The sequence below is a fragment of the Chaetodon trifascialis genome, chromosome 15 (assembly GCF_039877785.1).
Source record: "Chaetodon trifascialis isolate fChaTrf1 chromosome 15, fChaTrf1.hap1, whole genome shotgun sequence".
Taxonomy (NCBI): domain Eukaryota; kingdom Metazoa; phylum Chordata; class Actinopteri; order Chaetodontiformes; family Chaetodontidae; genus Chaetodon; species Chaetodon trifascialis.
The window spans coordinates 25812185-25835095 of NC_092070.1; the positions used below are offsets into that span (position 1 = coordinate 25812185).

General features: G+C 47.9%; 3 protein-coding genes across 3 annotated transcripts in view; 2 read left to right on the top strand and 1 right to left on the bottom strand.

The window, feature by feature from the left end:
- Positions 1–499: 499 nt before the first annotated feature.
- Positions 500–9460, top strand: psmd3 (proteasome 26S subunit, non-ATPase 3). Its single transcript, XM_070980985.1, has 13 exons — positions 500–592; positions 685–861; positions 2482–2672; positions 3679–3819; positions 4248–4384; positions 5448–5638; positions 6225–6328; positions 6813–6927; positions 7163–7282; positions 7424–7527; positions 8440–8595; positions 8874–8924; positions 9190–9460. The coding sequence occupies exons 2-13, from the start codon at positions 690–692 to the stop codon at positions 9265–9267; spliced, it is 1560 nt and encodes a 519-aa protein (XP_070837086.1). The 5' UTR covers positions 500–592; positions 685–689; the 3' UTR covers positions 9268–9460.
- A 3030-nt stretch (positions 9461–12490) lies between these two features.
- On the top strand, positions 12491–18694 carry LOC139343327 (uncharacterized). Its single transcript, XM_070980906.1, has 5 exons — positions 12491–12670; positions 13719–13888; positions 13980–14090; positions 14410–14541; positions 15176–18694. The coding sequence occupies exons 1-5, from the start codon at positions 12655–12657 to the stop codon at positions 15374–15376; spliced, it is 630 nt and encodes a 209-aa protein (XP_070837007.1). The 5' UTR covers positions 12491–12654; the 3' UTR covers positions 15377–18694.
- Positions 18695–19024: 330 nt separating this feature from the next.
- The window catches only part of samd14 (sterile alpha motif domain containing 14), a 13822-nt gene continuing 9935 nt past the window's right edge, over positions 19025–22911 (bottom strand). The window contains exons 7-11 of the mRNA XM_070980905.1: positions 22521–22589; positions 22241–22397; positions 21481–21600; positions 20027–20182; positions 19025–19227 (exon numbers count right to left, since the gene is read on the bottom strand). Of these exons, the coding sequence (XP_070837006.1) occupies positions 19072–19227; positions 20027–20182; positions 21481–21600; positions 22241–22397; positions 22521–22589 (658 nt within the window). The 3' untranslated portion in view covers positions 19025–19071. The remainder of the gene's footprint in view (positions 19228–20026; positions 20183–21480; positions 21601–22240; positions 22398–22520; positions 22590–22911) is intronic.

Sequence of the window (22911 nt, forward strand, 5' to 3'; positions counted from 1 at the left end):
TTTCCTTGTGAAAAGAAGACTGACGGTGCACTTATGATGTCTGTCAATAGTTTATTTGTGACAAACGTTTTTGTTTTTCATCCACATCTACACGAAACATTTCTGCTCCTTTGTTCAGGTTCACCTTCTGTCCAGCAGAGGACGCTGCTGCTGATCCTTTGTCCTTCAGCTGCACCTTTTCTCTATCAGGACTTTTACTTTGAATTTCTTATTTATACATTTGACCTTAATTTCATATTTTACATTATCTTATATTGATTAACTGTTTATGTCAATAATTTAATACATCTGATGTGATCATTGATTGGGTTAATTTAATTTAATTAATTATCAGTGAAAATAAATGATTGAACCTCACAGCAGAGACAAAATGATTTGATTATGAATTAAACCTCATTACGACAGTTTTATTGATCGATTGATTGACAGCTGGCCACGGGAAACAAACACCTGTTTACAGGCGGATCGAATCCATCTGTTATCGATTAGCTGCTGCTTTAGTTTCTGCGATCATCTTATACTGCCTGGCGCACCCCACAATCCTTTGCGCTTCAAAATAGTTGCCAGTCATTGTAGGAGCGAACAAACTGAAGTAGGTGGACGTGACTCTGCAGATAAACTCTGGTCTCAGTTAAACTGACGGAGTTCTTTATTTCTTCTGACTGCGAGCTGTTTGTCTTCCAGACGTCATGAAGGAGACAGCGGCCAAGCGGCGGGACAAAGCGGGTGGCCGGGACCGGGACTCCAAAGCCGAGAAGCCGAAGGACCCGGGCCCGGAGCCGCAAGACGTGGAGATGCCGGAGGAGGATACAGCTAACGCGGCCAAACAGCCGAAGGAGCTTGACAGCGTGACTCTGGACGGTAAACCTGAGATTAGAAAGTCCCTCTGTCCCCACAGCCAGACTCTGGTTCGCTGAAGAAAACCTTCACTTAGCGCTAACGTCAGCTAGCCTGTTAGCATGACGGTTAGCAGCTAGCCGAAGCTAACCGTTCACCGTAAACACCGACGGGAGGGGAGCTCATTAAAGACCGTTAACGGATGATAGTCTCTGAACTTCAGGTGTAAAAACAGCACAGAGACAGAATGGTTGTGGATTCACAGAACCAGATCTACATGAAGTCCACTTAAACCTGTCTTCAGATTTGTAGACCAGGTCTAGGTCAAACACGGTTTTACGTGGACTGGACTAACATTTGAAAAACAGTTTAAATGCTCACGAAACCAGGAAATACTGTTGCTGCTTTTTCCTCATCCAGACCACATCAGACCTGGTCTAGACCAGAACCCACTGTGCATGGACACGGTGTTAGATCTGGACTCAACCCGCGGATTGCAGAGACTGGGTTAAACCCGGTCTCAGAGTCGTGTGTCCTTTATTTTAGTTGGATATTGACAAGATGACAGATTTTTAGTGTTGTTGTCCAGTCAGACCACCTCAGACCAGGTTTACTCGAGCCCCCTTAAATACCACAAAGACACCTGAAAATCCGATTTAAGGTTTGTTAAACTTTATTTGACCTGGACCTGACTCCAAAACGTGTTTCTATGGAGATACGAGGGCTGCAGCTAATCATTCCTTTGAAATCAATCAGAAATCAGTAGTTAATCAATAGTTTAGTCTGTGAAAAGTGTTGATAAACAATCAGCTTTCCACAGTGTGAAGTGACGTCACTTCACACTGTGGAAAGAGGTTCAGTTCAGTGTGATGGAAAACAACTTTAACTGATTCTGATCAAAGCTCCCATCAATTGATTGATTGATCATCCTGACAAACACAGACTCTGTTTCCTTTCAGATCAATATAAACGTTAATGTGTGCAGAAACTGTTTGTGCAGATGAGCAGTTTTCATTTTACTGGATGTTCTCAAACGTGTCTCCTCCTCCTCCTCCTCCTCCTCCTCCTCTCTGATCTGTCTCTCCTCCTCCTCCTCTCTGATCTGTCTCTCCTCCTCCTCCTCCTCCTCTCTGATCTGTCTCTCCTCCTCCTCCTCTCTGATCTGTCTCTCCTCCTCCTCCTCTCTGATCTGTCTCTCCTCCTCCTCCTCTCTGATCTGTCTCTCCTCCTCCTCCTCCTCTCTGATCTGTCTCTCCTCCTCCTCCTCCTCCTCTCTGATCTGTCTCTCCTCCTCCTCCTCCTCTCTGATCTGTCTCTCCTCCTCCTCCTCTCTGATCTGTCTCTCCTCCTCCTCCTCCTCCTCTCTGATCTGTCTCTCCTCCTCCTCCTCCTCTCTGATCTGTCTCTCCTCCTCCTCCTCCTCCTCTCTGATCTGTCTCTCCTCCTCCTCCTCCTCCTCTCTGATCTGTCTCTCCTCCTCCTCCTCCTCTCTGATCTGTCTCTCCTCCTCCTCCTCTCTGATCTGTCTCTCCTCCTCCTCCTCCTCTCTGATCTGTCTCTCCTCCTCCTCCTCCTCCTCTCTGATCTGTCTCTCCTCCTCCTCCTCCTCCTCCTCTCTGATCTGTCTCTCCTCGTCCTCCTCAGACATTAAGGAGCATGTGAAGCAGATAGAAAAGGCGGTGTCGGGGAAGGAGCCTCGGTTTGTCCTCCGCGCTCTCCGGGCGTTGCCGTCCACCAGCCGGCGTCTCAACACCAACGTCCTGCATAAAGCCATCTTTGGCTTCTTCACCAACAACACGTCCACCAGAGACTTCCTGCTCAGCTTCCTGGAGGAGGTGAGGAGTCTGCTTTTAGTATTTATTAACTAGTGCTGTCAATCAATTAAAATATTTCATCGCAAATTAATTGCACATTTTTATCTATTCTAAATGTCCCTTGAATGGTCATTTTAATGCTCTTATTAACGTGGAAAAGTGGATAGTGGAAGAGCACATCGTTGTAAACTAGGACTCAGCCTGTAGTGCAGTTAAACCACGGCTGAAACGTTCCTTTCTTCAGTTTCCTTTGAACATACCAGCGTCCACATGTCTCTGTGGAAAGACGTCCATCGTCGCCTGGTTTTAATGAGGAGGCGGCGAAGAATTCTCATTCGCCGTGTGTTTGGCCCTCAAGTGGTGTTTCAGACTGGATGTGCTGCGCTGATCATTCATCACACCGACAACACACACAGATAACTGTGGTCCTGTCAGTCGACTCGTGGCAACTTTTTAACTTTTCATTCAGAATCTTGTTCGCTTGCGTTTCGGCGTTTCGCGCTTGACATCCGCACAAACCGCTCGTCTACTCTTTGACAGCGAGCGGCGAGACCGAACGCGTGCGTGGGGCGTGTCTGTTGTTTTGTTTCCTGTTTACAATCCTGTAGTTTTTCTAAGGATACCAGCAGTGGCCACAGCTTCTAAAAAACTACAAGTTCACGAGGTCACAAAGAGCGTTAATCTCGCAATAAAATATGACGCCGTTAAAATAGATTGGCGTTAATGCGATATTTTTGACAGCACGATGATGAACCTGTGGAGCGTTGATCTGAGCGGTCGCCTCCTGCGACACCATTGATAATGAAAGTTACATTCCTCCTTTGGCCTCGTTCTGAAGCGATCGATTGGTTAATCAGTTGGATGAAATGGATCAATACTGGAACGATTACGGCATTGTTTGAACTCATTGAGAGGATTTGACTCCAAAACAAGATCCATATTTTTTCAGTAACTGACTTTGAGTCTGTCTGTCTGTCTGTCTGTCTGTCTGTCTGTCTGTCTGTCTGTCTGTCTGTCTCCCTGCCAGCCGATGGAGACCGCGGATGGAGACGTCCAGTTTCGTCCGAGGACAGGTAAAGCAGCATCGGCGCCTCTGCTGCCGGAGGTGGAGGCTTACCTGCAGCTGCTGCTGGTGGTTCACCTGACCAACAACAAGAGATACACCGAGGTCTGTCTGTCTGTCTGTCTGTCTGTCTCTCTGTCTGTCTCTGTCTCTCTCCCTCTGTCTGTCTGTCTGTCTGTCTGTCTGTCTGTCTGTCTGTCTGTCTGTCTGTCTGTCTGTCTCTCTCTGTCTGTCTGTCTGTCTGTCTGTCTGTCTGTCTGTCTGTCTGTCTGTCTGTCTGTCTGTCTCTCTCTGTCTCTCTGTCTGTCTCTCTCTGTCTCTCTGTCTGTAGTTTTGTCAGTTGTTGATTTAGAGGAAACTTTCTAAACTTTGTGAAACGGTTTTCTTAATTATTTGTCCCATCTTGTGAATTGGACAGATGTGAATTGGACACAGGAGACACGTTGGTTTGGTTCTTCCTCTGTGCTTTCATGTCTCGCAGTGGACGTGTCAACAGTAACTGGGAACGTCTTCTGACTTGTCCTCCTCAACAGGCTCAGAAAGTGTCTGACGACCTGCTGCAGAAGATCGGCTCAAAGAACCGCAGAGCTCTGGATCTGGTCGCCGCCAAGTGTTACTATTACCACGCCAGAGTGTACGAGTTCCTCAACCAGTTCGACACCATGCGCAGGTACGCAGAGACGCGGAGACACGCAGAGACACACAGAGACACACAGAGACATGCAGAGACACGGAGACACGGAGACACACAGAGACATGCAGAGACACGCAGAGACACACGGAGACACACAGAGACACACAGAGACATGCAGACACACAGAGACATGCAGAGACACGCAGAGACACGCAGAGACGCAGAGACACACGGAGACACAGAGACATGCAGAGACGCGGAGACACGCGGAGAGACGCGGAGACACACAGAGACATGCAGAGACACGCAGAGACGCGGAGACACACGGAGACACAGAGACATGCAGAGACACGGAGACACGCAGAGACACAGAGACACACGGAGACACACAGAGACATGCAGAGACACGCAGAGACGCGGAGACACGCAGAGACACACGGAGACACAGAGACACGGAGACACACAGAGACATGCAGAGACACGGAGACACGCAGAGACTCGGAGACACGCAGAGACACACACAGAGACACGCAGAGACACAGAGACATACGGAGACACGCAGAGACGCAGACACAGAGAGACACGCTGGCACCTGCACACACACACACACACACACACACACTGATGGATAATAAAAACTGTTTGTGTTCTGAGAAGAAACAGGTTTGATCTCTAGACAAACTGATCTGAGGTCTGCTCACATGAATGTGAAAGTGTGCACTAACATGGAGGTTCACACTGTCAAACTGAAGAACACGAGCTCCGTACGCTCCAGTCAGCTCAGGTCCAACAGGAAGTGAGTTTATCTGTGACTTCCTGTTGGAAACTGCCCGTCTGACTGCAGCTTTATGTCACTTCCTGTGGCCTCCTGATCTCAGTCACTCTCCAGGTGAGGAGCAGGTGTCCGCCTTCACCTGTCAGAGATGACCTGCATGTTTGTAGTCCACCAGCCCCGATCACGTCATTGACTCAGATCGCATATTAAGACCAGGTGTGGGCGGGACCAAAGTGCTCACCTCAGACACTGATTGGTAATGAAACTGTCAGTCTGATCGACCTCAGACTTTAACCTGAACCGTGTGTGTGTTTGAACCCTCAGCTTCCTCCACACTCGTCTGCGAACGGCGACTCTGCGTCACGACGCCGACGGTCAGGCCGTCCTCCTCAACCTGTTGCTGAGGAACTACCTGTACTTCAACCTGTACGACCAGGCCGAGAAGTTGGTTTCCAAATCAGTGTTCCCTGAACTCGCCAACAACAACGAATGGGCCAGATACCTGTACTACACAGGTGAGACAGATAGCTGTGCTGCACAGGTGAGACAGATAGCTGTGCTGCACAGGTGAGACAGATAGCTGTGCTGCACAGGTGAGACAGATAGCTGTGCTGCACAGGTGAGACAGATAGCTGTGCTGCACAGGTGAGACAGATACCTGTGCTGCACAGGTGAGACAGATAGCTGTGCTGCACAGGTGAGACAGATACCTGTGCTGCACAGGTGAGACAGATAGCTGTGCTGCACAGGTGAGACAGATACCTGTGCTGCACAGGTGAGACAGATAGCTGTGCTGCACAGGTGAGACAGATAGCTGTGCTGCACAGGTGAGACAGATACCTGTGCTGCACAGGTGAGACAGATAGCTGTGCTGCACAGGTGAGACAGATACCTGTGCTGCACAGGTGAGACAGATAGCTGTGCTGCACAGGTGAGACAGATAGCTGTGCTGCACAGGTGAGACAGATAGCTGTGCTGCACAGGTGAGACAGATAGCTGTGCTGCACAGGTGAGACAGATAACTGTGCTGCACAGGTGAGACAGATAGCTGTACTACACAGGTGAGACGTGTTTGTGACCTGAGTGTCATGTGACCTCCAGGTCGAATTAAGGCAATCCAGTTGGAGTACTCTGAGGCTCGCAGGACTCTGACCAACGCTCTGAGGAAGGCTCCACAACACACTGCAGTGGGCTTCAAACAGACTGTAAGACACACACTGACACACACTGACACACACTGACACACGCTGACACACGCTGACACACACTGACACACGCTGACACACGCTGACACACACTGACACACACTGACACACGCTGACACACGCTGACACACGCTGACACACGCTGACACACACTGACACACACTGACACACGCTGACACACGCTGACACACACTGACACACGCTGACACACAGTGACACACGCTGACACACGCTGACACACGCTGACACACGCTCACACACTGACACACGCTCACACACTGACACACGCTCACACACTGACACACGCTCACACACTGACACACGCTCACACACTGACACACACTGACACACAGTGACACACGCTGACACTGTGCATTTGTACTGGCCAGTCAGTCTGTGTGTTCAGTTACCTGTGGTGCTTCAGGTGGACTTGTCACCTGTGCTCAGGTGAGCTCACCTGTCGGTCACTCTGGTCCGTCTGCAGGTGCACAAGCTGCTGATCGTGGTGGAGCTGCTGCTGGGAGAGATTCCAGACAGACTGCAGTTCAGACAGCCGTCGCTCAAGAGGTCGCTGATGCCGTACTTCCTGCTGACTCAGGGTCAGTATTTCCCACGCGTCGACGCGTCTGTGTGCGCGGCGAGCGTCGCGTCGCTGACTCTGAGTCTGTGAATGTGTTTGGTGTTTTAGATTAAAACTAATCAATGACATGTGGCCTTCAGTGTTTGAGCACTTTTTATTGATCACACTTTAAAACCTTTTCCATCGTTGTACAGTTTGACCTGGAAAATACTAATGAGTGTACTCTGTGTACTCTGTGTACTGTGTGTGTTCAGCCGTGAGAACAGGTAACCTGGCCAAGTTTAACCAGGTGTTGGAGCAGTTTGGGGAGAAGTTTCAGACAGATGGGACGTACACACTCATCATCCGCCTGAGACACAACGTCATCAAGACCGGTGAGCCAATCACAGGCTAGATCACCTATGACATCACATTTTGAGTTTGAAATCTCCTATTTATTTGTGACTCTGTGTGTGTGTGTGTGTGTGTGTGTGTGCGTGTGTGCGTGCGTGTGTGCGTGCGTGCGTGTGTGTCAGGTGTGCGGATGATCAGCCTGTCGTACTCTCGAATCTCTCTGGCGGACATCGCTCAGAAGCTGCAGCTGGACAGTCCAGAGGACGCAGAGTTCATCGTCGCCAAGGTAACAGGAAGACGAGCTCATGAGCAGAGTTCAATCCTGTGAACATTTTGTGACATCACATAGCAGAAACCAGAACTTTTCCAGTCTTAAATCATGAGCTCATGAGGTCTGCAGGGACCTGGACCATGTCCACGCCGTCCTCTCAGAGGTTGAGGTTTGAGGTTTATCGTCACGCTGCAGTCAGCCGGCAGCTCAGAACGCGACCTCAGCGTGAAATAAGAGGAAGGTTCAGACGTCTCAGCAGCATTTACGAGGCAGAAAAAGCAAACAGAGCAGCTGAGCTGGAGCTGCAGCATGAAGGTGGCGCTAACGTTAGCTCAGGCTACGAGAGACGACACAAAAAGCTACGAGAAGAAACAGTTTCCACGTCAAAGCTGCTGCTCTGCTTCTTTAAACGAGGCTGAACGTCCACAGTTTCTCTGACTGTCCTCAATGTGAGAGGCTCCCACGCTGCTGCTAGCCATGTTAGCCACAGAACGTGCTAACGCCCGATTCAGCGGGCTAACCAGCAGAAACATGTCAAAGCGTTCAGGCTGTAAGTTTGAGGTCGTATCGATCGTCCTCGAGCTTCAGTTTGAAGTCAGTCTTTGTTTTGGTCCTCAGACAGTCTGAAGCTCATTGATTGGCACACACCGATTGGCCGTCAGCTGCAGACTGAATGTACATCCAGCCAATCAGAAAGAAACACCTGTCAGAGATCCTCTCAGAAACACGGGCAGCCCCTGGGGCAGTGGGTAGGAATCCCCTGATGTGATCTGTGTGTGTGTGTGTGTGTGTGTGTGTGTGTGTGTGTGTGTGTGTGTGTGTGTGTGTGTGTGTGTGTGTGTGTGTGTGTGTGTGTGTGTGTGTGTGTGTGTGTGTGTGTGTGTGTGTGTGTGTGTGTGTGTGTGTGTGTGTGTCCGTGTCCTTCAGGCGATCCGTGATGGGGTGATTGAGGCGAGCATCAACCACGAGAAAGGTTTCGTCCAATCAAAAGAGACCATGGATATCTACGGGACCAGAGAGCCTCAGCTGGCTTTTCACCAGAGAATCTCCTTCTGCCTGGACATCCACAACATGTCTGTCAAGGTAACACACCTGAGACACACCTGACAGTATGCAGGTCGGAGTGACGTCATGAACAGGTGGAGACAGGAGAAGGAGAAGAAGCCGTTTGATGAGATTCATCTTCTACAAACCAGAAACCCAAATTTAAGCTCTCGGGTGTTACTAACGTTGAAGCCGTGTGATGTCACTGTTGTGATTGAAATTGATCCAGATTATTGATCCCGTTGATCACATGATCATCATTCAGGACGTTCAAAGAGAAGAAAATGACTCTGCTGTGTGTGTGTGTCGTCCTGCAGGCCATGAGGTTTCCTCCTAAAGCTTACAACAAGGACCTGGAGTCAGCAGAGGTAACACACACACACACACACACACACACACACACACACACACACACACACACACACACACAGGAACATCCACCTGTGAAGCTTCATCAGGTTCACACTGAGCAGAGAAACTCTTCAGATCATGTTTGAGTCTGATCAGGAAGTCACATGATCCTGTCAATAAAACCTCATTTATTACTATTACTTACATATTTATGTGTGTGTGTGTGTGTGTGTGTGTGTGTGTTTGTGTTTGTGTGCGTGTGTGTGTTCATGGTGCGTTCAGGAGCGTCGGGAGCGCGAGCAGCAGGATCTGGAGTTCGCCAAAGAAATGGCAGAAGATGACGATGACAGCTTTCCATGATCCTCCTGGCTGACTTCCTGTGCAGACAGGAAGTAGGTGTGTGTGTGTGTGTGTCTACACGCTGATGTTAGCAGATCAGTTATTACCCACAATCCCCCTCTTCTCTCTCTGCTGTGCTTTCCTGCTGTAACCTCTGAGCTCTTCAGCTGCTCTTTGTTGTTTCTGTCACTAATAAACACGTTGGTTTTGTTTACACGGTTGTTTCTGTGGTGTTCTGGGTAATGTAGTCTGTTCTCTGAAGCTCTGACCTGCTGCCACACACCGGCGTCAGTCAGTCAGTCAGTCAGTCAGTCAGTCAGTCAGTCAGTCAGTCAGTCAGTCAGTCAGTCAGTCGCACAGACGCAGTGCTTTACATAATAACCCCTTGTGTCATGTGGAGGATTAAAAGGAAAATAATGAGAATAACATGAAGGCGCTGAGAGGAGGCTTGATGACGGAAACCCAGAAAAACGAATGAAAACTAAAAATCTGACGCAGCAACAAAAACAGAAACACCTGTTTGGAACATTCCACAGGTAAACAGGCTCACTGCTAACAGGTGAAAGAGTCATGATTGGGTATGAACGGGGCGTCCTGGAAAGGCTCAGTCGATCTAAGGATGGCGCGAGTTCACCACTGTGAACACATGAAGGATGAAGGAGATGAACACATGAAGGATGAAGGAGATGAACACATGAAGGATGAAGGAGATGAACACATGAAGGATGAAGGAGATGAACACATGAAGGATGAAGGAGATGAACACATGGACGCAGACACTTCAGGAGTTCATCACAGACCGGTTGAGATTCGGCAGCAGAGTGAGACCACATCCAGAATCTGGACCAGAGCTCCTCTGAGACGGACTGACACAGGAGGACAAGTGCTCCGTGGACTGACCAAACTAAAGAGGATTGTTCTAACAAGGTCCAGCAGGTGTGTTCATGGGTCACCTGCACACCTGAAGGCTCCATCAATGCTGAAAGGTCCATCCAGAGGACGTCTTCTTCAGGGACGTCCTCGTATAACAGTTCAGGTTCCAGATGACTGAGCGCAGCGTTGTGGCGCCCTCTGTTGGCCGTCGGACCACATTAATAATCAGCTGCTTTAATTTCGTGTGAAGTTTGAATGAAGCGAGACGTGAACTCAGTCCTGAACTCATCAGCTGATCTCAGGTCAGATTCATGACACGTTTCACCTCATTCGTATGAAACATGAAGGTTCATCTGAAGGAACGTTCAGTTTGACGGGAGGTGAGAAACGTCAGCAGCACGATCAATAATCAATAATCAATAATCAAAAAAAAAAACAGCTGAGGAGCACAAAACATGAAGAGTCTAAATTAATGACATCTGATCCAGGAACAGTTTCCCAGCAGCCTCTTCACCTGTGATGACAGAAACATTTCATAACCTCTGACAACCCTGTGAGTCAGCAGGTGAGCGGCACTCACCTGCAGGCGTCAGGTACGTCCAACACCTGAGACGCTAAGGTGAGTCTCGATTTCAACATGAGGGAAAACCAGAGGACACTTCCTGTCACCTGACTGTCAACGTGCCAGAGCTTCATCACTCGTCTTCATCACTCGTCTTCATCACTCGTCTTCATCAATCGTCTTCATCAATCTTTATCACTTATCTTCATCAATCTTCATCACTCCTTTTCATCAATCTTCATCACTCGTCATCATCACTTATCTTCATCAATCTTCATCACTCATCTTCATCAATCTTCATCACTCATCTTCATCAATCTTCATCACTCCTCTTCATCAATCTTCATCACCCGTCATCATCACTTATCTTCATCAATCTTCATCACTCATCTTCATCAATCTTCATCACTCATCATCATCACTCATGTTCATCACTTGTCTTTATCAATCTTCATCAATCTTCATCAATCTTCATCACTCGTTTCATCACTTGTCTTCATCAATCTTCATCAATCGTCTTCATCAATCTTCATCACTCATCTTCATCAATCTTCATCACTCGTCATCATCACCCATTAAACAAAGCAGGATGTGAAACAGAGACTGAATTCACATTATTGCACATCGGAAATATTGATATTACACAGTTCACATGAGTCAGTGTGTGTGTGTGTGTGTGTGTGTGTGTGTGTGTGTGTGTGTGTGTGTGTGTGTGTGTGTGTGTGTGTGTGTGAATGAATAATGTGAACAGTCTAAGAGTGTCAGTCAAAGTGTTTTCTGTTAATACCTTAAATACAGAAATACTTCAATGCACAAATACAGAAATACTTTAATACTTCAATACTTTAATAGTTCAACACTTAAATCCATAAACACACAAATACATAAATACTACAGTATTCAAAACGCAGACTTTCAGCTGCTGCTGACACATTTTAACAGCTTTGTGTGAACTTGTGTACTTAAAGTACACAGTTGTTAACAAAATGTACTTTTACTTCAAGATCATTTGAAGTACTTCATATACGTCTGATACTTGAATGTGCTTTGATGTGTCATATTTTATTTGTTAATCATATGTTTTGTGTTAGTAAAGTACTTGTACTTGAGTATTTTGATGTCATTTTACTACATTTGCACATTAAAGCTGTGAAGAAGCAGGAAGTGAAGCTCTGAAACATGTTTTTCTGCTGAGTCACACTTTTCCAGGATTTCATCAAGAAAGGTGACACACACACACACACACACACACACACAGATCAGCTTCCTGTTTGATGCTTTGCATTTTCTGCATAATGAGTACTTTTACTTTGCATACTTGAAATTCTGTACTTTTACTTCGGAATACTTCCTCCACCACTGCTGATAATGATACAATAACAATTCTTATCATTATATTATTAGTATTATTGTTCTAATAGTAATAATAACTAACAATCATTTCAGTTGAATGAATTATGAAGTATTAGTACTGTGGAGTACTGCTTTCACTGGACTTCATGTTCAAATCTGTTATTTATCGATCAGTTCGGCTCATTTCACTTTGATCACTTGTATGAATGAATGAACTTTAATGAACTTTAATTAATGACTTTTTGGTCTCTTCTTCTTCATGAGTGAAACGTCAGAAGTCTTCAGGTGTTCCGCAAAGCGTAAGTAAAGGTGTGCAGTCACGTGTTTTACCCACAGCAGGTGAGACCCCTGCAGGCTTACGTGCGTCCGGTCCGCGCAGCTGAGTCTGCGCAGCGCGCGGATCTCACCGTTGGCTGTGACGCAACAGCTTTTGGCAGGTTCGTCACTTCGTCATTTGTCGGAATGAGTCGGACGGTGCAGCCGTCGGTGCCGTCAATGGAAACCCCCGCAGGAGAGAAGGCACATAAAAGGTCCGAGCGGCTGCAAATGGAAGCTGAAGAAGAAGTGACGGAGTTGACCGGCGGACGCGCACCGACAGACAGACAGCCGCCCTGACAGACATGAGCCCTGTGATGAGTAAGAACACCTTCACTCTCATTTCCGCTGATGCTCAGGTAGGAGCTTAAATCCTCACTAACGTGCACGGACTTTGGTTCAGGATGTCAGCAAACTTAGAGGAAAACACGACTTTTGTGTCAAATGCAAACCTGCGTTGACTCGATCATCAGACCTGCACACCTCCTCCACCTCAGCTCATCCAGGACTCACCTGGACTCAGAGTATGGAGGGTTGTTAGTGCCAGATCCACGTATGAGGGCTGTTCCTGCCAACACTGCAGAGTAAGAAGGAGTAAGAGCTGGAAGCAGGACAGGACGTGAAGACTTTGGACTGATGATGAGACACTTTGTTCGTCCGTCAGTCAGCAGTAACGTAACTGATGGCTGATTCAGAATTTAGCTCATTTTTAGCCAGCATGACTCTGGATGCTAATGCCACTTTGGTCCAGACTGAAGCGTCTCAGCAGCCGTTGATGATGACGCGATGAAACGTGGTTCACGTAGATTTGTGTAAAAAACGCAAATGTTAACTGTCAACTGCGAATACTGTCGGTTTTATTTATGATCGCACGCCGGCCGCGCCGAGAAAGACGACCGATGGGGGAAATTTTGGTCAAATATTGATTTCCTTTTATTTCTGTTCAGTATTGAAACCTGTCAGAGTCAACATGAAGTCTGCATTAATATTTACATGTTGATTCGAAACCAGTGACTTTTATTGACAGTTAATAAATATTTTAATTTCTACTGAATCACTAATGTTACACATTTATAAAAGTCAGTAATAATCACAACAATCCAGTCAGCAGCTACAAGTGTTCGTTCATAAATAATGAAGCGATGAACTGGAAGGTTGTTAATAAATAGATTATGATTTTCTCCATATGGGTGGCCTCAAACTGATTTCTAAAGAATTAATAGCGTAAGTCATTCGAAACTATTAAACTTCCCACTCTTTGAACTACAAAAGGACTTTTGGAGGACGATGATAAAAATAAAATCATTTTGTTGCATTCTTTACCCTCAATACATGAATTGTTGGTAAATAATAACGTTTCTTCCTCCAGTCGTCGCCCTCCTGCACTACTTCCTGTTTGTGGGTTTGGTCCAATCAGCTCCCGTCAGCTTGTCTGACCCCCCGTCGGCGCTCAGAGAGGCGGCCGAGCGAGCGAAGACTCTGGTGGAGAAAATCCTGAGAGACATCCCCACCGTGTATACCGCCACCGTCACCACCCAGGTGAACTAGACTGACCCGATTGGCTGCTTCAGCTCGACTCCTATTGGCTCTTCTTCTTCGTGTGTTCATAACCTCATTTTGTGCTCCTCAGGGTTTGACCCTCGACCCCGCCGGCCAGACAGTAAACCTGCAGATGATGGTGACGTCGCTGGGCATCCCTGCCGCCCCCGTCATCAAGCCGCCGTCAGAGAGCTTCACTCTGGTCAGTCTGCAGTCTGGGGATGGTGTCGTGGGGACTGTGGGGGGTCTTTAGGAGGAGTAGGTGTAAACAGAGTAAACAGGACCTCCTTTGTTCCTGGAGGAGGTTCTCAGGGTCTTTGAAGAGGGTCAGGTCCCTGAAGAGGTTTGAGGTATTCCTGTCGGATGCTGGAGGGACGCAACAAGAATAAAATATTTATCTTGGATTTGAAGTGTTTTTAGACTTTGAAGAAGTCGCCAACAGCCTCAGTTTGATGAGTGTCGACACTCACCTGGTTAGTTTCACCTGTCAGTACAAATCAGATGTGTGTCGCCCCCTGCAGGACATCTGCGTGAGTCGTATGTCAGCGGGCAGCCGGATGTATCAGGGGCTGCTGGGAGTTTTTTCGGACAAACTGAGCGGACTGAGCGACCTGCGAGCTGACCTCAGAGACCTGCTGACACACATCAACAAGGTATCACATACCTGATGCTAACATGCTAACACCAACACATCAGCATCACAGAAACAATTAAAGCCACAACGACCTCAGAAAAACTCCAAATGCTGTATTTGTTTACATGTCGTCAAACCGCCATCAACATTCTGCTGGATTAGCTGTTAGCGGCTCCTGCTAGCTGCTCCTGCTAGCTGCTCCTGCTAGCTGCTCCTGCTAGCTGCTCCTGCTAGCAGTGTGTACAGTCTGGATCGCTGAGACTGAAGGAGACTTCAGGTTCTGCAGTTTCTTCTTCTGTGGTTTCTCAGTGGGTTTCTGGAGGTTTGTTCTGGAGGAAGTGTGGATCTCCACAGGAAGTGATGATCTCCACAGGAAGTGATGTCACACTGAATCAGATTATGTGTTTCGTGTTCTGTTCCCATCTGACTGATTCGCCCCCCTGAGGAGACTTCAGTCCTGCTGACTGACTGTTGCAGACCAGGTCCTGCAGGTTCAGCAGGTTAACGTGAGTCCTGAAGGAGCTCAGTGAAGATTTCGTCCCTCCTCCTCCTGCTCCTCGCCTCCTCCTGCGATGTTCATCCTGTCTGAGTGGAGCTTCACTGTGATTGGCTGCTCCCGTGCCAACAGCTGACCTTGTGTTTCTGTATTTTAGATGAAGGATGCGGCTCAGCTCAGCGCCGATGAGGTGGATCAGAACCACAGTCTGGACCTGGCCTCCCGTCTCCATGGTAACTACGACGTCCAGGTGGCGGTCCACTTGACGCTAACGCAGCTTCGCTCCTTCTGCCACGACCTGATTCGTAGTCTGAGAGCCGTCGCCACCTACAGGACCCGAGCTGCAGGCGCACGCTAAACCCCGTCCACGCTGCGTTCAAGGACACATGGGAAATGTTAGCGTGACACAGCTGAGGAGTCTAAAGGTCATGACCTCACGCAGGAAGCCCCGATGATCACCTGTGTCTACCTGCAGTGCCTCATGGGAGGTTTTTCATTGATCGTCCATCAGCGGTCAAAACACACATCGAGTTTTTTCCTCGCGAGCTGCAGTACATTCGCTGAGACGAGTCGCTGGAAGAACTCGTGTTTCATGTCTACGATTAAATTAATGTGTCCAGAGATGTGAAACTGACCACGTTTCAGACGTTGTGTTCTGCAGCTCAGAGACGCCAAATTATCTTCTTCTGCTAAACAATCTGTGTACAGTAGAAAATTACCAGCAGCTCTGATTTTCACCTTCAGATGTTCAGAAAACCAAAACTCAGCAGCAGCAGCGTGAAGACCAAACAGGCGAAGGAGCTGCGCGAACTGGACTCGTTCAGTCTGTCCGAGCAGAACCGAAGTCCACCAAGTTCCATCAGGCAGGAAACGGAACAGGATCAGTGATGACGGCAGCTCAGACGGAGTGAAACGTCTTCCTGCAGAGACAATCTTTGCTGCTGCTGCTGTTTTCATCTGTTTCCTTCGTCTGAGGTGTTTGTGGGGACGTTTAGTGGGACGGAGATTCAGAGGACACTGAGACGTCTCGACACCACCGTTTTCCTACTCAGCGTCGTCTTACTCGATCGGCCGAGGTGATGCAGAACAATCCCAGAATGCTCAGCGTGTGGAGCCGGTCTTACCAGAGGGTCTGTTTCAGAGAACAAAGAGCAGGAATGTGGCGGCGCCGGCGGCAGACGAGAGGTCTGCAGGTCTGAACCTGCTCGGCTGGATCTGCTTCCTTCTCTCTTCGGCTCGAGTCTTCTGCCTGAGACGCCGCTCGCCTTTAACATTTCTTCTTCATGGCTTGAGAAACAGGAATCACGCTCACAGCTGATTGGACGATCAGTTCATTGATGATTACTTGAAAATTCACTGGCAGCTGTTTTTACAATCAATTACTTGTTTGAGACAAACTTTTTTGCTTTTTTGGACAAAACAAGAAAAAAGTTAGTGACATTTTTTCACTTGATTTTCATGATTGACAAAAGAATCTATTTTAATAATAATTAGAAGAGCTGGACTCATCAACAATCTTTAGCTGTAGCCGGCGTCAAACGTCACTGTAGTCACTTGATCCAGTGATCACTTCCTGCTGCTGCTCTGTCACAATAAAAGCTTCTCCATTGGTGATCATGTGGATGCTTTTATTGTGAAGCAGCGACAGGAAATGTGCTGACTGCTGTTCGCTTCATGTGTGTTCAGGTGCGTTCAGGTACCATCAGCTGTGTTCAGTTGTGTTCAGGTACCTTCAGTTGTGTTCAGGTGCTTGCATATTGAAGTAAATTCATTTTATTTAATTTATTTAAGATATTTAATTTATGAAAACCCAGATGTGACAGATGTTTGTACACTTTGATGCTAATGGCCAATCAGGAGTCTTTGTTTGATTTAACGAGAATGAAACAAGTTTTCACCGCTAGCTTTCCTTTGTAATTGTTGTTTGTTTCCATGTAATAATAATAATAATAATGACTTTATATCATCATCACCATCATCGTCATCATCGTTGTTGTGTGTCATCTGACGCCTCGTCAAACAGACGCAGCTCAGCTCCTCACAGGTTTGTCTGTATTCATGTGTGTGTTAAATCCTGCATCATTAACACCAGCCGACAGTCTTCCTCCTCCTCCTCCTCCTCCTCTGTTTCCTGGTGCGTTACTGCCACCTGCAGGTTGTCACTGATAAGTCCGTCGATCTGTGGTTGACCTTTAATCAGCCTTTACTCCTGAAACTACAACTGACATCTCAAGATTCTTTGAATGTTTCGTTTGGTTACGCAAAATCAAAAATCCATTTTGGAGTTTGAGGAAAAAAACAAGCAACTTTTTATTTGAATCCTGTTAAAAAAAGAGACGTTTGACAGCGTCGATCAGCTGAAGGTCGACCTTCAAAACGTTTCTCACAGATTTCTTTATTGAAATGATCGTTTTGCAGTCGACTCAGAGGGTCAGGGGTCATGGGTCAGAGGGTCAGAGAGTCAGGGGTCACAGGTCAGAGGGTCAGAGAGTCAGGGGTCACAGGTCAGAGGGTCAGAGAATCAGGGGTCACGGGTCAGAGGGTCAGAGAGTCAGGGGTCACAGGTCAGAGGGTCAGAGAGTCAGGGGTCACAGGTCAGAGGGTCAGAGAATCAGGGGTCACGGGTCAGAGGGTCAGAGAGTCAGGGGTCACAGGTCAGAGGGTCAGAGAGTCGGGTCACAGGTCAGAGGGTCAGAGAGTCAGGGGTCACGGGTCAGAGGGTCAGAGGTCAGAGGTTTCAAACAGCCGTTGCTTCACATTCTTTCAAAACATTTCAACAGAACCAATGATTCTGTTCTGGTTCTCATTTTGTCACATCAAACTGAGGTGTGTTGCATCTTAGGCCCCGCCTCCTTTTGACTCATGTGTCCTTCAGAGGGGCGGGGCTTAACCTGCTCCTCAAATCAGGGCAGTGATATATCTGACGTGTTCAGGTGCCTTTATGGAAGCAGGTTCACAGTTTTTGACCTGACTTTAATTTTTTTGATATGAAAATAATGAATTTGAGTTTGTTATTTTATTGGACAATTGGAATCTTTCATTGTACCCTGGCATGCAATGGACTGTGGGATCACGAGCGTACAGGAGATGTGTCCTTTAAACTGCTACGGTGGCCCCAGAGGACAAAACACACACACAAGCAAAAGCAAAGACGATGAGTTTTATTTGGTTTCTGTCGAGTCTGAAGTTTGTTTTACGAAGAGTTAAAACCCTGGAAAACTCGTCTTCGTTCAGTGAAAGAGAAACTTGAACTCAGGTGTTCTGTCGTGTTTCTCCCTTTAAGAAGGTAAACAGAATATTTCCTTTCTGGACATTTTGGGAGTTCTTGACATACAAAGAGGTAAAATGGGACAGGCCGGGCTGCAGCTAGCTGTTAGCATGCTAACATAAGTCGATGTCTGTAAGACAAACACGTGTTTGACATCAGAGCTGCTGCTTCACGCTCTGTTGGTGATGCGGCCGTCGGACACGTCGTACCTTTGATGTCTTTGCTAATTTGTTGTTTTCATGATGTCTTTTGTTTTTTATTCAGTGAAATTTTATGTTTTGATATATTTTTATTGTTATTTAAGACTATGATGATTTGTTTGTTTTCAAAGGTGAATTTCACAGTTTCCACTCGGGTTTAGTTTCATTGTGAGAAAACCGTTCTTAATAAATATCTTTTGATGATGCAGACGTTTCTGTCATAGTTTTTCAAATCAAATCAGCAGCAAATTACGACACATACAAGCATTAGAAAACAAAGATTAAGATCCATTTTGATCTGCTGCATTTGTCCTTCAGGGCCACCGTCTGAACTGCGTGAACGTTCATTTTAATGGTTACAAGACTTTTCAACAAGCTGCTGCAGAAAACAGGACTGACTTCCAGGACATCATGTTTGTATTTGTCCTTTTCCAGGACTTTTCCAGGACTGGAAAGCTGACCAGGTTTTCCAGGTTGTCTGGAAACTTGTATCCGGGGACAGAGAGACTACCCCCCCAACCTCATTGTCATCTGTCCCCCCTCTTGCTGTCCCCTGTCCTCCCTGTCTCCCTCTGGTGGTGGTGGTCAGTTCCTGCGCTGTTCTTGGTCTTTTCTTCGTTGTTTTTCTTTCTGTTTCTCCATCTTGTCCAGAGCTTTTCTCTCTTTCTCTGCTGCACTTTGGATTTCTTTAATGCGACGCTTCAGAGCGCTTCGATCAGACGAGCTGAGGACGCCCAGACCCTGCAGAGGACCGGGACAGAGGACATACTCGGTGAATATTGAACGCTTTTGTGAAACATTACAGAGGACAGACTGTGGCATCGTAAAAGAGGTCAAAATGTCCACATTTCACTTTTTAAAGGAGTCAGGTCCTAGACTGTGTCACTTCCTGTTTTGTTTTGTAGGGTTTTCAGTTCCTGTTTTGTGGTGTCTTGTTAGGTGTCTTGATTTCCCCGTGTGTGATTGTTCATTGTCTACACCTCTGTCTAACTGTTCCACCCCTCATGTGTATATATACCTGTCCTTCCCAGTGATGTCTTTGTCAGATTGTCTGCGTCTTGTGTCAGTAGCTTTCCAGCGTTCTTCCTCGTCTATGACTTCCTCGTGTTGCGACCTGTTTTGTCTCTCGTTGCCTTTTGCCAGCGTCTTTGTCCCTTTGCCTGATTCACGGTTTTCTGGTTTTGCGACTCCGGACCTGCCTAGTGTTTCTGTACTGCTGCCTCTCCGGACTGCCAATAATCCTCTAGTCATCCCCTGTCAGTCTCTGGTCTGCTCTGCGGGTCCCCAGTTTGTCTGTCTGATCCCTGACAAAAGGAACCAAATTTGTCTTGTAAAACTTCCCTTTAGTCCCATTAAGTGACGATAAAAGTTTGATCTGTAACTTAAATAAAAACACACATGCTAACTCAAAATTGTCCTCTCACAATCAGAAATGAAGAAAAGTAAAATGTTTCATGCTTTAGTCTTAAAAATGGACATTGAGCACAGCTGCTCAAAGTTCCTGATGAAGACCCCACAGAGGACGTCATCTTCATCTCACCTTCAGCTTGTTGCCGTCCATCTGGAGCAGCTCCTGTCCGTCCACGTCCCTCGCACTGAATTCTGGGACGTATTGCTCCATGTTGAGTCCTTTCAGCCACTGACAGACCTGCTGAGTCGTCCACGAAGACACCGGACACGACGGGTCATCGAAGGGCTGAAGGAGGAGGAGGAGGAGGGGAAAGAGGTAGAGGAAGGGGAGGAGGAGGAAGAGGAGGAGGAGGGGAAAGAGGTAGAGGAAGGGGAGGAGGAGGAAGAGGAGGAGGAGGAGGAGGAGGAGGAGGGGAAAGAGGTAGAGGAAGGGGAGGAGGAGGAAGAGGAGGAGGAGGAGGAGGAGGAGGGGAAAGAGGTAGAGGAAGGGGAGGAGGAGGAGGAGGAGGAGGAGGAGGAGGAGGAGGAGGAGGGGAAAGAGGTAGAGGAAGGGGAGGAGGAGGAGGAGGAGGAGGAGGGGAAGAGGTAGAGGAAGGGGAGGAGGAGGAGGAGGGGGAGGAGGAGGAGGAGGAGGAGGAGGAGGAGGAGGAGGAGGAGACAGTTTGTTTGTCCCATTAAAAGTCTGCAGAATTGACTGAGCAACCTGCAAACTGAACTCAACCTGCTGACACACATCAACAAGGTAACGCACACCTGTGTGACATCACTGCAGTATATATACATATATACGTGTGTGCGTGTGTGTGTGTGTGTGTGTGTGTACATATATATATGGCAGCCGGTCAGAATACTTTGGGTGGAGCCTCGGTAGAAGAACACGACGGGACTCTCTGTGGAGGACGTAGCTGCTGGTGCTGCTGGACTTTCTCGACCAGTGATGCAGCGTTGTGCACGCCCAGACATTTGGTGCCGCTCAGCGTCTCCACAGCAGAGCCTGGACAGTGTCCATTTGCCAGGAGAATGTCTGTGACGGCCGGACTGCTTGGACTAGCTGCTAGTTAGGTGGCACGGTGGCACAAGTGGTAACACTGTCGCCTCACAGCTAGAAGGTCCCGGTTCGAATCCCGCTGTGGGCGCTGGTGGCATGTCCTCCACCATGCCTTCGGTGCCCGCTGCTTGAGGAAAGGGGCCTGACCACCTGACCAATGGCGCTGCTGTCGGGTGGCAGCCCGCCGCCCCTCGTCTGCCACGGAGGAAGGACGTGACGGGATGGGTTAAATCGAAGAAACCAATTTCACAGTATGCATGGTGTGCACACTGTGTGTGTGTATGTGACTGATAAAGGGATGTCTTTCTTTCTTAGTCCAGCCTGGACACGTCCACGCTGTCCCCTCCTCTGCTTCCTCTCACACCGCTTATGGTGCCTCCTCTTCGGAGGGGAGCAGCCATCAGTGATGAAGACCAACAGCTCGTATGGTTTCCAGGTCGTCCCGAAGATGGACACAAAGATACTCATGTAAACACCGAGCGTGTGTGTGTGTGTGTGTGTGTGTGTGTGTGTGTGTGTGTGTGTGTGTGTGTTACCTCGTCAGAGGACTGGGACAGGGTGTGGTATGGATGGGAGGATCTGGAGGAGGATTCCACAGGAGGAGACGTGGAGGAGGAGGTGTGAGGAGGAGAAAACTCCTCACTGAGAGCCGACTCCTGAAGGAGGACAGAGAGGAGAGTCAACATTGACTTTACTGTCTCATGAAGTCTGAAGACCAGTTTCAAAGCTGGGTTTGATCGTCCTTGTCTGTTTCCTCCTTCCTGTTTGTGACCACAGAAGAAGAAATTCTCCAGATTTCATACAGAAACGTCAAAGACATTCACAACCGTGTCTTCAGGACAGAGTCTGTCCAGCGGGGGACGCCAACGGGTTGATCTGAGTCCCTCATTCTGGTCTGTCATGAGTCTAAAACTCTGACATGTTTTCATTTCATCAACTCAAAAAAGCAACACGCTGGTCCGTCCCTCAACACGCTCTCACTTCCTGTCTGTGGCTCATTGGTTCCCACTGAGGACAGAAATGTTCAAAAATTCTAAAGTTTCGTGTGTGTGTGTGTGTGTGTGTGTGTGTGTGTGTGTGTGTGTGTGTGTGTGTGTGTGTGTGTGTGTGAGCGAGTGAGTGAAAGAGAACCCTGGCCTCTGATTGGCTGGCAGCTGTCTGTTCATGTTAATCTCAGGAACTCAAACAAATGAAGAGTTTCTCGATCTTTGAACACCTGAAGGAAGCCTGAAGACACTGAGGATGAGTGAGTGAGAGACGGACAAAGGTGGAGGACGAGCTCGGCTCCTTCTCTACCTGCGAGTGAGACTTCCGGGGTCTTGGAGAACTCAGTGGGGTGATTTTGGGGGAGCAGGGGGGAGTCCCGGATGAGGAGAGCGACCCCCGTCCTTCAGTGAACCAGGAGAACGGGACGAAGGATCCCGAAGACCGAGACGGACTCTCAGACGGCTCTCTGAGGACAGAAGACAAAGCCGGGACGCAGCAAACACACAACACGTGATTGGACAGATGGAGTGAACGATGTCTTGGTGTAAATGTTGCATTGCAGGATGTATTTTGTGTGTGATGGACTCACCTGCTGCCCACGGAGAGACGGTTGGACTTGTCTTTCCTCACCCTGATGTATGAGCGCCTGAGGGTCACCCTGACAGAGGACACACGAAGACATCTCTGCTCTCATCGATGGCAAGTATTATTTCTTCTTGTAAACATTCTGCTGATTAATTCCTGATGAGAAACTCCAGACATCCTCAGACATGTTGGACGGACATGTCTCTGAAGACGTTTGAGTGTTCATGCTGCTTCGTGTTGTTCAAAATGTGCTAATGCTAACGTGCTACGAGCCGTTCAGTGGGTAGATGGGCATCCAGCAGATAGATGCTAACACCATTCGCCCAAATACTAAACAGTAAATAGAAAACTGTCAGTTCATATTCAGCCGGACGACGACGTCGACGTCGACGTTC